Below are 12595 nucleotides of genomic sequence, written 5' to 3' on the forward strand. Positions count from 1 at the left end.
ACTACTGAGCTGTGAAGCCAAACTTTTATTCAAAACCAAAATGAATTTTCTAATTGCGCCAATTCGACCAAGTGTGCCAAATTTTGTGGCTCTATAAGCTGCCTAAGTCCTGAAAGAAATCTACTTCCTTTTGATAGCGAACAAAGGTTTGTCATGGCAACAGACAGAGACATGTGGACATGTGCCTGAAAATGTAGTATGACAAGAGGTATTGTAACTACAGTGACCAACCTGAAAGGAACTGGACATGTATAAGTAAAATGAGTAAGTTTCTGTTGCCGTTAGTTGGTCCTGTAGGGTTGATGAAAAAGGCCCCCGACAGGACCCTTTAGGGTATGACTCATCAAACACGAAAATTTTGGCGCAGACATGTTGTATATCTAGCATGTTAAGACTTCAAAATTTGTGGTGAGACAAAATGGCTACGGTCATTTTCACTTCTTGTTTGGACCCCTCTGCTGCAACGAAACTTCAGGTATTTTTCATCTGGCACCTGAACACATGTCTTAAGGCTCCCGTGATGTAGGTTTGAGAACAATTGATTTTTTTTTCCCTTGGAGGAGGAGCCTGTCTAGTAAAAAAGGCGTTTCCTGTTCCCAGCAGGGGTGCCAGGCCTAATGGGTATTATTTCAATGCAGTCCTGTTCAGGATGGGATACTACATCCCAGATATGAAAAAGACTGAGCCTCGGATCAGGGAGTTATCAGTGATTTACTGAATTTGACGTGATGCCAAAAAAAGGCTGACTTTGGCACACCGCCCAGGTCAGGCCCATGAATGAAAACCCACTATTTTTATAACAAGCTCTCATATGTGATATGAACAATCTCACCAATTTTGAGGAGGATCCAACTCCCTAGGTGCCAATGTCTCACATAGGCACCATGTAATTCGATATAAATTTCACATTCAATCCAAAACACCCAATTTGCTGTTGGGTTTGGGACATGGGTTTAAAAGACCTTTTGGTGCAGTTTTGCATAAAGTATCGACTTCCCAATTTTCATCGCTATACGTTTAAAAAACCTAATGGCGTACCGCAAGCAACACATCACTTCCGCTCATTAATATTCATGGCATTAGCTACGGTTGCTATGCAAGGACAAGCCACCATTTGTCCCTAACAGGAAATGAATGGAAATCGTGTACGAAGGAGATGTTTACAGCGCTAAACCTATCAATTCTCTCCGAAAATGATGTGCCTGGTGCCAAATTGACTGGCATAGATGTGGAAGAACATAAAAATGTTCAGTTAAAGAGATGGCTTTAGCGTCGAAGGCTGAAAAAGACGAAAAAAACGAGCCGACCTAAGCATAGCTTTAGCTCTTTTTTAATCGACGCGACTGACAATGACATTCTCCGGTTTCAACAAGCTATCATTTACCATCAGCCCTGTCTTTCTTATATATCCTCTGGTTGTCCTACGTCTCTTACCATTCTTGGGGGGTAATTTAGTTAGCTTTGTGTAGCGGTCGCAAATGCTAGTCAGTGACAGCCAACGAACACTTTAAAATTTTTCATTGATAACACATCTTAATCCTATAATTTATTTACACTTCCACCTTACTAAAGTTTTATATATATATATATATATATATATATATATATATATATATATATATATATATATATATATACAACAGAAACGGTAACAGTGGCAGTCAGATACCATTGTAGTTTTTTCAGGTCATTCATTGTCAGACAGAAGCAGTACGGCACAAAGTTATGCTAAAAAAAATAAAGTAAAAATATAAAAATGGCTTACCTCTTTGTCCTCTGAAAGACCATGCCAACCCAACATAATGTTTACTGCATATGAAACGTGAATGGATTCGCCGAGCTGGTGTTAAAGTCCGCGCATGTTGATTCGGTTTTCACATTTTTTCCTCCCGAGTTTTTGGTTTCCGGGAACGTATGAAGAAAACATCCTTCATGGTCGTAATGTCTAGAGTCGTTTCTACAAGTTCCAAAAAAGCAATGCGTGATCGCCATGTTCGTTTTTGAAAGATTACCGGCGAAAAGTAGCACTTTTTACGTGGGGTCTATGCGAGGGCGGGTCTATAATGTCCCACTTCGGCTTTACTTCCGCTTTACGATGCGACGTAACGGTCTAAAAATAGCCTGCTTGCGGTACGCCATTGGAGAAGCCTTTTTGAAAAATTAAACGGGCCAATGTTGAGCCCTTTTGTTAAGGGTTTTCACAAGGACACAAAATTATCAAAATTTGTGCCAAGCCACATTTATCTGCAAAATTTGGTGAGTTTTCAAGCATGTTAAGGCCTCCAAATGGTCAATTTTCATTTGCCCTGATGAAATAATAATCCTTTGCATTACAATAGGGCTCTCGCACCATTTGGTACTCGGGCCCTGACAACTTTGAAACTGATGAGGAGGATCTTGAAATTAATTTTTTGTTTTACCAAAAGCCAATGAAGTTGACAGATGAAAGGGTGATGAGGTGCGTGGTATGGGTTCGTGGGATGAGTTTTGAAGGAGCTGCAGTTTCTGGATGGATTTATTAGAGAGACCAAAGAGTAGGGAATTGCAGTAGTCGATTCAAAGTCAAAAGTCAAAGTCAAAGTTTGCTTTATTGTCAATTCTACCACATGTGCAAGGACAGACAGAGAATTGAAATTGCGTGACTCTCTAACCTCAGTGGTGACTAGGCTTCATACATGAGTGGCAGCGGTGTGGGAGCTTCTGGGGGAAGTTCAGAAATATTGCGAAGATAATAGTGGGCTGATCTGTTGACGTCGTTAATATAGGTGCAGAAGGACAGTGTACTGTCGTGGATGACACCCAGACTCTTAAAACATAGTTGAGGGAGAGATTGATCCATTATTGATGGAAATAGAGAAGTTATTGTAATAGGTGAGTGTGGTGGGGGTGCCTACTAGAAGGACTGCTCATTCTAAGCTATTGAGTAGTTGGAAGTTTGAGGACATGTCCATTTAATCTAAAGCGGGTGTCAAAATGGATTGGACATCTAGCACTGTCAATGGCCGCCAATGAGGTAATCATAATTTATAGTACAAAAACATTTCCAGCAAAAATGATGAGCCAGAGAAATATAACATGATTTATGTAAGAACTGTCGGACATTTTTTTGGGGGGGTCAGAAATAAATATTTTTAATGATCTACTTTTTGGGTCTTTGTATGTGCCAGCCGTAGTGATTGAAGATGTTGAAAATGTCTCTTCTGAAAAATAATCACAGATTACTTGACTATAAAAATAAATCTTTCTGTTCGCCAATTACGATCATCATCTCACTGACTTCATACTGTGGACGTCTGCTTAATCACTACGTATGGGTAAACAAGAGTAAATTTTTTTAATTAAATATATATTCCTCCTCTTGACTTATTAAGCTATGTGTTTTAGCCTGAAGGCATATCAGACTTGCTTCCCTCCTCCACCCAGCAGCCTGTCAATTACTCACACAAATGTTGGACAAACCTTGTAAAACACTGTCAAGGTGATGAAATTAAGCCTCGCTGCCTGTGAGAGTTGTGCATACGTGATGGCATGCATTAGCAATGAAATGACGTTCAATCAATTAGTTTATCACTTGTAGACGTCTGATCCATTTGAATTGGGAGGCTGGTAGAGAATGTCTATCAATGGCCCTGAAACGATCATTTTTTTCTGTTATCTTCACTTCAGAACCAGCGGGAGCAGAACTACACTGTTTTGAAAACTCGTTCCAACATGATGACAGTGGACGGGCTGAAACCAGGCACCACCTATGTGTTCAGGGTCAGGGCTCGAACTGACGGGGGATACGGCAGCTACGGTGGAGAGATTGAACTGGAAACCAGCCATGAAGGTACGTCATTTTGAATTTCAGCGACATATAAGCCTACGTGTGCATTTAAATCCCGGGTTGAGGCTCGACGTTAAGAAAGTATCCTTGTTTTATCTGACATGCACTTACATATATAAAGAGTGTCGCTCCAAAATTTGTGCCAAGAATAAAGACTATTTAAAAAGATATGACTTTATTACCTAGTGTGATTGCCTTTTTGTCTAGTTATGTGGATTACATACTATGGATGGAAGAAAGTACCAAACCAGTATTTAATTACAAATAAAATCAAGATAGTTTATTTTTAAATAATACACAGAATTTATCCTTATCGGAGTTTAATGATTCAATAAGGACATTGATGTGAGCTATTTGGAGACAGCCTGCTCAAGTCAAATGCCAATGATAAAGTATAAAAGAATATATTATTACGCTGTAGAAGTATATTAAAAGTATAATGTTTATATGTTATATGTGTTTATATATATATAAATAAATATATAAATATATATATATATATATATATATATGTGTGTGTGTGTGTGGGGAAACCCATTGGCAGTGTATCAAATACTTGTTCTCCCCACTGTATATACTGTATATATACAGTATACATGGTATAAAATGAGTTGTTCAGAAATAGCATGCTTTAAATAAATTATCCGCAAACATGTTTGAAGTCTACAGATGATTAGTGTGGCTTCAAGTACACAAAAGTTTTGGTATACTTAACAAATTTATTTTTCACCAGAATAATTACAGCCAAATTTCACATTCATAAAAGCAAATTTACAGGTAGGAAGCCATGTTTTATTGCTCTCTGTAACGAATTCTAGCTTTATATTTCTACAATCAAGCATTCTTTGGGAAAAAAGGAAAAACTTAATGCATGTACTGTATATTGTGTATTTCTGTGATGTGTTATTTGTTGAAACCTTATTATGATTGGTACTTATTGTATGTATGTTTGTATATATGTATGTACGTATGTATGTACCGTATGTATGTGTAAATTTGTGTGTGCTGATGTGTATTGTGAATAAACATTGTATTATACTGACATCCAGTGCCGGGCCCTATAATGGGTTGAGTAGGTAAACCACAATCAAGTTTGTTCAAAACAACTGTCAGACCTACAAAATATATGGCGGAAAACACTCAGGTGACTTGAAGGTCCGCTCTGAGACCCCCAATTTTGCCAAATTTTAAAATTGTCCTATATGCATGTGTGATACATCATTGGAAAGCTTAAAATCTCAATTTTCTTGGGGGTGAGGGGGGTGGGGGGGATTTTGAACAGGACGGCATTTAAAAAAAAAAAAAATTAACAGCCAAACCCTAACTGATGGTGAGAGCATGCAAGAGCAGAATTAAAGACGCCATGATTTTAACAAGATATTATCGCGTACTTACCTCTTTTCGATCCAAATACTCCATGTAGCATGTATCACCGAGTGTCAAGACACAGCTGTGAATGGCCACAACTGGATTTTTGGGGGATTTTATAGGTAAAACATGGTAATATAACAGGGGTCGCGATGCAGAAATCAAGACATCAAGGAGTGGTCGAGATTCATTTTCATACATTTACCCTTTTAAACGTTTTTTTTTTTTTTTTTTTTTTTTTTTGGTTTGGAAAAAAATACAATTAAGCAATAGTTATGAGATAGATATCCGTGAGTTTTTTTTACAGAGACCAATTTTTTCATTGTGACGTAATTTGTTTAGAAGTTTAAAATATGCGAGTGAATAATTTTTGAAAGTTTTTTTGTTTTCTTTTTTTTAACAAAATATATATATACTAAAAAATAAACCAAAAATGACAGACATTTCAAATAATAAATACAATTGCTTACCTTCTTTCTATGCCTAGGTTGAAACAAAAGCGGTTGCGTGACGTCTGTAAACAGGGGTTTCCAGGGTAAAATGGACAAATTAAAAATAGTTTGCGGACTTAATGCTCCATGAATCTGCTATGGCAGCATATAGACATATTTTTCTATCAAACACAACAGTTCTTTTGGCTTGAAATACAGCCGTTTATTTTAAAGAGGGGTGCAAGAGCAGAAACTGCTTTTTCAGTCGTGTCCGTGTTTTCCGCCATATACATATACATTGTTGCCCAGTGTAATAAATCAGTCACTTGTATTTTAAATACAGATACAGTAAAATTTCCATAAGCAGGTGGGCAAGAAGCACAAAGATCAAGTGCACACAGTTCTGCTCAATTATATCACTTGTAATATGTTCCAGATGGACTTTAAAATCAATTCAGCGAATGGTTATTAAATAGCCCACTTTTCATCTAAATGGCTTCTTTAGGTAGCTTGTCATATTGATACGCAAGATCTATTGGATTAAAAAAAAAAAAAAAATGTGTTGCTACCCAAGCTAACTAATATTTATTGAAGTGACCTCTGAAGAAGCAAACCTAATGTTTTAAATGTTTAAAGATAAGACTAAAGTCACAATTTAAATATCTGCACTGAGATTAGATTAGATATTAGAATAAAAATAATACATTAAAAAGATTTCTACAATGAATATTTTTTTTTTCAACAGAATGCTATCAACAATATAATATTCCTGCCACCGTGTTGTCAAACTCACTTTTCCTCTATTTCTCTTTTGTTAGCTGTCATTTTCTGGTGTTGTCACTTCATCATGCGCCAACGATTTTCTCGCAATAGAGGCCCCAGTAATCTGCTCTTCGAAGTGCACATCGATTCTTAGATGGCCAGGCATAGAGGGCCATAAATCTCTTCATGTATAGCAGTGTGAATATAGATTTAGCGGCATACAGTGGGAACACATTAGCCTACTAATCATTGCATAATCAATAAATATACATCAGAGAAGGCTTTCTCTTTGGTCTATTTGGTATACAGTATAGCTAGAGAGGATGAATGGTCATGTTTTAGTACCATGGACGGCAATAGACGTCCAATCCATTTGAACTGTGAGGATGGCAGCGAATGAACAAACGCCACCCTCCCACTCCAAATGGATTCGACATCTACTAGTGATAAACTAATGGATCGGATGCAACTGTTTCTACAGCTTTTTATCCGATTCATATAATACACATATAAAAAATTTCACAAAATCAAAGCGCGCAAAAGTTACTTACTGTATTTTTCGGACTATATGTCGCACCAGAGTATAAGTCGCACCAGCCAAAAAATGCGCAATGAAAAGGAAAAAAAAAACATATAAGTCATACCGCAGTATAAATCACATTTTTGGGGGGAAATTTATCATAGAATCAAGCACCAAGAACAGATATGTCATCTTGAAAGGCAATTTAAAATACAATAGAGAACAACAGGCTGAATAGTTGTACGGTATGCTAACATTACATGACGCTAGAGGTTAGATCGGGCCTAAAAAATCCAGCCCGACCAGACCGCAGGTATTAAAGCCCGACGCGGCCCGAGCCCAATCAATTAACTTGATTTGTTTGTTTTATTTGTAGGCACGAGCCCAAAGAAAACCAAATTTTTTTATTTTATTTGTGAGGACTCAGGAGAAGGAGGAAATATGGGGATGCGATGTGATCACATTTGTGACGACGCTGGTGCATACATGCATAATGATAAGAAATTGAAGTCTGTCTTTTGTAACGAATACTCCCAGTTAAACAAGACTGTGAAATGGCTATTCAACGAGATATTATCGTGTACTTACCTTTTTTCGATTCAAAAACTCCATGTAGCTTGTATCACCGAGTGTCAAGACACAGCTGTGAATGGCCACAGCTGGATTTTTGGGGAATTTTATGGGTAAAACATGGTAATATAACAAGGGTCGCGATGCAGAAATTGCAGACATCAAGGAGTGGTCGAGATTTTCTTTTTCATACATTTACCCTTTCAAATGCTGTTTTTCATTTTTTCTTTGTTTGGATCGATTATTTATCATCTAACATATCGGCGAAAATGCGAGAGTAACAAAAAAAAAAAAAAAAAAAAGGAAAAAAAAAACAATTAAGCGATAGTTAGGAGGTAGATATCCTTTTTTGCAGACACCATTTTTTTCATTGTGACATAATTTGCTTCAAAGTTTAAAATATGCGAGTGAATAATTTTTTAAAGTCGTTTTTTTTTTTTTTTAAGCGAAATATTAGACATCATTTAATGATTCTAAGCTAAAAATTGCATACATTTTGAATTATGAATATAATTAATTACCTTTGTTTTATGGCCAGGTTTAAACAAAAGCGGTTGCGCGACGTCTGTAAACGGGGGTTTCCAGGGTAAAACGGACAAATTAGAAGTAGTACAGCGGCTTAATGCGCCATGAATCTGCTATGGCAGCATATAGACATATTGTTCTATCAAACACAACAGTTCTTTTGGCTTAAAATACAGCAGCTTACTTTAAAGAGGAGTACAACAGCAGAAACTGCTTTTTCAGTCTTGTCTGTGTGTCCGCCATATATAGAGAGAAAGAGACAGAGAGAGACCATAAATGGTTAAAAATTATAGAAAGGGACTAAAATTAACAGGAAATTACCCAAAATCAACAAGAAGTGACCTGCAAATGTCACAGAATTAACAGGAAGTGCCCCAAAATCAACCCGTAAATAGATCAAGAGCAAGAGAGAGATGGAGCTACCATAACCGTCCCAAAATTGACAGGAAGTGACCAAAATCAACGGGAAATGACTCAAAATCAATAGGAAGTGACTCATAAATGCCCCAAATTGAACTGACCCAAAATCGATCAAGTTTACAGCCCAGAAGAGCAAGGATGCCCACGCAATTTCACCTGAAATTTTTAGTCCAAGAAAATCTAATCAGCCATGTATTTATAGTATTCAAAGAGTATGTGTTGTGATACTTAGTCAAAAGAGAATGTTTTAGTTATAAACACACCTTGACGGCAATAGACGTCCAATCCTCTGTGACAGCAAATGGCAGCCATGTGTGGTAGTCACAGAGTATATGTTGTGGTAGTTAGCAAAATAAAAATTGATATTAAAAACACCCTTTGACGAATGATGAAATGTTAATTAATTCATTCAATGATGATACTAGACGCTCAATCACTAGTAGACGTCCAATCATTTTGAACTGGTAGGTTGGCGGGGAATGAACGAACATAAGCCTCCCACTTTAAATTGGTTAGAAATCTATCAACGTTAACGGCAGCCAAGCGTGTGTGGCAGTAAATGGAAACGATCAACAACTTGAGGAAAGTAGTAATTCGCCAAAACTTAAATGCGCACACAGATACATACGCTCATGCTCAGCTAAGCCAAATAAACGGGGCATTTGTTTTGATTAATTGCTCAATCGCTGCACTGTAGGAAAAAAAAAAAAAATCAATACGTCCGGAAAGTTCTGGCCAGTAGTCTTGTTATACGCAACATTGGACAGCACCGACCCGAGTGGGAATTGCTCTCACGTCTTCTCACAGGCAGGCAATATAGGAAGTGTGTTTCATCAGGAACATTGCTTACAATCCATCTGGCTCCCTCGCTACATTTTATCACTTTGTTGCTGTCTTTTTTTTTTCTTTTTTCTTTAATTTATTCGCAATAGCTCCTGCAGTTTTTATTAAATCTGCCACACTCTCTCCGTCTAATGTCTGCAGACGTCTTTGCTATAGGAGACCCCAACCAGACCACCATCCTGGCTATATCCATTGCGGGTGGAGTCGTGCTCCTCATCTTCCTGGTGACATGCTTCGTTGTGAGTGGAAGGTGAGGTCAACCACGTGAGATGGTGATGGAATAGAAATACCACTTTTTGAAGGCATACTGATGGTGCCCAGTTTAGACAAGACTGAAAATAAATTGATCGTCTTGACATGTAATTGATGCTGTTAAAGTCTAGGGTTGCCACAGACGTTAGGATAATCAACTAACAAAGGGTGATTTACCCCTTTGAACTGGATGAACGCATTAAATGCCATTTAAAGAATGAACGTTTGTTCATTCACCCTTCCCAGTTAAAATGGGATTGGAAGTCTATCGCTATCACTGGCAGCCAATATGTTGCATTTAGTGTGTATGCTTGTAAAATCGGATTGCGTGTATGGCAATGCATCAAGAGGCATTAGGGGAATACATAAGTACATAACAAAAAAGAATATATGTAACAAAATGTAAATTCAGGCATCCATGTGCTTAAATGCAGTGGTGGAATGTAAAGAAAAGTATTTCGTTACTGTACTTAAGTACATTTTTGTGTATCTGTACTTTACTTGAATACAAATATGAAGTGGTACTTTTTACTTTTACATCACTTTTAAAGCAGGTATCTGTACTTTTTACTCCACTACTTTTTAAATTGTTGCCTGCGTTGCACGTTACATTTGTTTGCTTTTTTTTTTTTTTCTTTTTTTTCTCATTGTTAATTGATAGTTTCGTTTTCATGCCTCCGGCGCAATCGATAAGCCCCGTGCAACTATACCGTAACTGAGCACTAGGAGCAGCAACACGAGTGCAAGCAAGATTGGGCAGGTGAACAAGATATTGATCGCTAAAAACCACCACACTCTTGTACAGCCGGTGGCGGTATGCACCTGATAGTTGCTTGCAATCCGCCATTTAGCTAATTTTTGGAGTTTTTGAACTGAAGATTCTGTTTACAATGCAGTCAATTTTATTGCTCGTCTTTTCCATTCTGCAGTTTTAAATAAAACTGTGCAGTCAATGAATTTTATAGTTCTTTCTTGGAATATTAACTCAGATCAGATGCATGTATAAACAGTGGTATGAAAAGGTATGTTAACCTTTTGGAATTTCTCACATTTCTGCATAAAATCACCGTCAAATGTGATCTGGTCTTTGTCAAAATCACACAGATGAAAAAACAATTTCTGCTTTAACTAAAACCATCAAGACATTTGTAGGTTTTCATATTTTAATGAGGATATCATGCAAAATATGACAGTAGGGGGAAAATAAGTAAGTGAACCCTCTACCCAAGGAGACTTAAAGAGCAATTGAAACATTTTTTTTACCAAACAATTTAAGTCAGGTGTGTGCCCAATCACTGATGAGTGGTTTAAAGCTGCCCTGCCCACTATAAAACACAGACCTGGTAAGAATTGTCTTGATGAGAAGCATTGTCTGATGTGCATCATGGCTCGGTCAAATAAGCTGTCTGAAGACCTCTGATCAAGGATTGTTGACTTGTATAAAGCTGGTAAAGGATACAAAACCATCAGTAAAAGTCTGGATGTTCATCAATCGAAAGTCAGAGAGGTTGTCTACGAATGGGGAGAGTTTGGCACTGTTGCTTTTCTCTGAAGGAGTGGCCATCCACCAAAGATGACGCCAATAGTTCAGCGCAGACTACTCAGAGAGGTAAAAAAGAACCGTAGCGCGTCTGCTAAAAACTTACAGAAATCATTGGCACAGTCCAATATCTCTGTGCACATATCAAGTATTTGTAAAACTATTGCCAAAAATGGTGTTCATCGGAGGGCTTCATGGAGGAGGCCCTGTTGTCTAAAAAAATGTTGCACATGCACTTGGACACTCCAGAGAAGTTTTGGCCAAACATTTTGTGGACTGATTAAACCAAAGTTGAATTGTTTTGGTGTAACGCACAACATCATGTGTGCAGGAAAAATGGAACAGCTCACCAACATCAACTCCTCATCCCCACTGTGAAGCATGGTGGAGGAAGCATCATGATTTAGGGCAGATTTGCCTCAGAGCCTGGACAACTTGCAATCATTAATGGAAGAATGATTCAAAAGTTTATCAGGATGTTTTGCAGAAAAACCTGAGGCTGTCTGTCAACAAGACAATGATCCAAAACACAAAAATAAATAAACTTCAGAATTGTTTCAGAAGAACAAAATACACGTTCTGGAGTGGCCAAGTCAAAATCCAGACTTGAACCCCATTGAGATGTTGTGGCATGGCCTAAACACAGCGATTAATGCCAGACATCCTAGGAATCTCACTGAACTACAGCAGTTTTGTTGAGAAGAATAGGGGAGGGCACAATATATTAAATGTGATGGTTCCCCTACTTATTTCCCCCCCCCTTCTGTCATGGTTTACATATTATCGTCATTAAAATATAAAAAAATGGAAATGTTTGGGTGGTTTTAGTTAAAGCAAACACTGTTTTTTCATCTGTGTGATTTTGACAAAGATCAGATCACACTTGATGGTGATTTTATGCAGAAATGTGAGAAATTTCAAAAGGTTCGTACTTTTTCATACCCCTGTTATATAAAATATTACATACACTGGGGACCTAACCTGAATTTCCACGTAAATCGCAATCAACCCTTTAAGATTCCCAAATACCTCCTAAATCTCAAAATAACTATGCAATAACATGTATTATATGTGACTGAACTGTCCTCGCCAAGACATTTGAGCTAAATCCTAGCTAAACAGCGAGCTAAGTTTTTAATTTTTCTCCTCTCTCTCTCACTCGGCTGCGCGACTTTTTCGTGGGAGCAAATGCATTCTTCCTCGTCTGTGCGAGTGCGCTCTTTTTCGCGTGCACAAATATGTTCTTCTTTATGTGTATATGCGCTCTTACTCGCGTGCGGAAGTACAACGTAGTTTACGCTTCCTGCACCAAAATAAAAACATTGCATCACAAAACAAGTCAACATTATAAACAATACACAATTTGCCAAATGGCAGAACAGTCAAACTCATAAACTAAAGTAAAAAAGAAGATACTGTGATGTACAATAGAGGTACTGTTTACACGACTTTGAAATCACGTAAGTCGGGGATGTCGTTACATAGTAACTACCTGTATTAAATATTACTTACTTGTAAAGTAAATTGTAAAGTCAGTC

The 12595-nt window shown here is 37.6% G+C and overlaps 1 protein-coding gene across 2 annotated transcripts in view; it reads left to right on the top strand.

Annotated features, from left to right (window-relative positions):
• Positions 1–12595, top strand: part of epha4b (eph receptor A4b) — a 291695-nt gene that overhangs the window by 167329 nt on the left and 111771 nt on the right. For both annotated transcript variants that reach the window (XM_057857051.1, XM_057857052.1), the window contains 2 exons: positions 3667–3829; positions 9407–9515. In XM_057857051.1, the coding sequence (XP_057713034.1) occupies positions 3667–3829; positions 9407–9515 (272 nt within the window). The remainder of the gene's footprint in view (positions 1–3666; positions 3830–9406; positions 9516–12595) is intronic.

Source organism: Corythoichthys intestinalis, chromosome 14, assembly GCF_030265065.1.
Source record: "Corythoichthys intestinalis isolate RoL2023-P3 chromosome 14, ASM3026506v1, whole genome shotgun sequence".
Lineage (NCBI taxonomy): Eukaryota > Metazoa > Chordata > Actinopteri > Syngnathiformes > Syngnathidae > Corythoichthys > Corythoichthys intestinalis.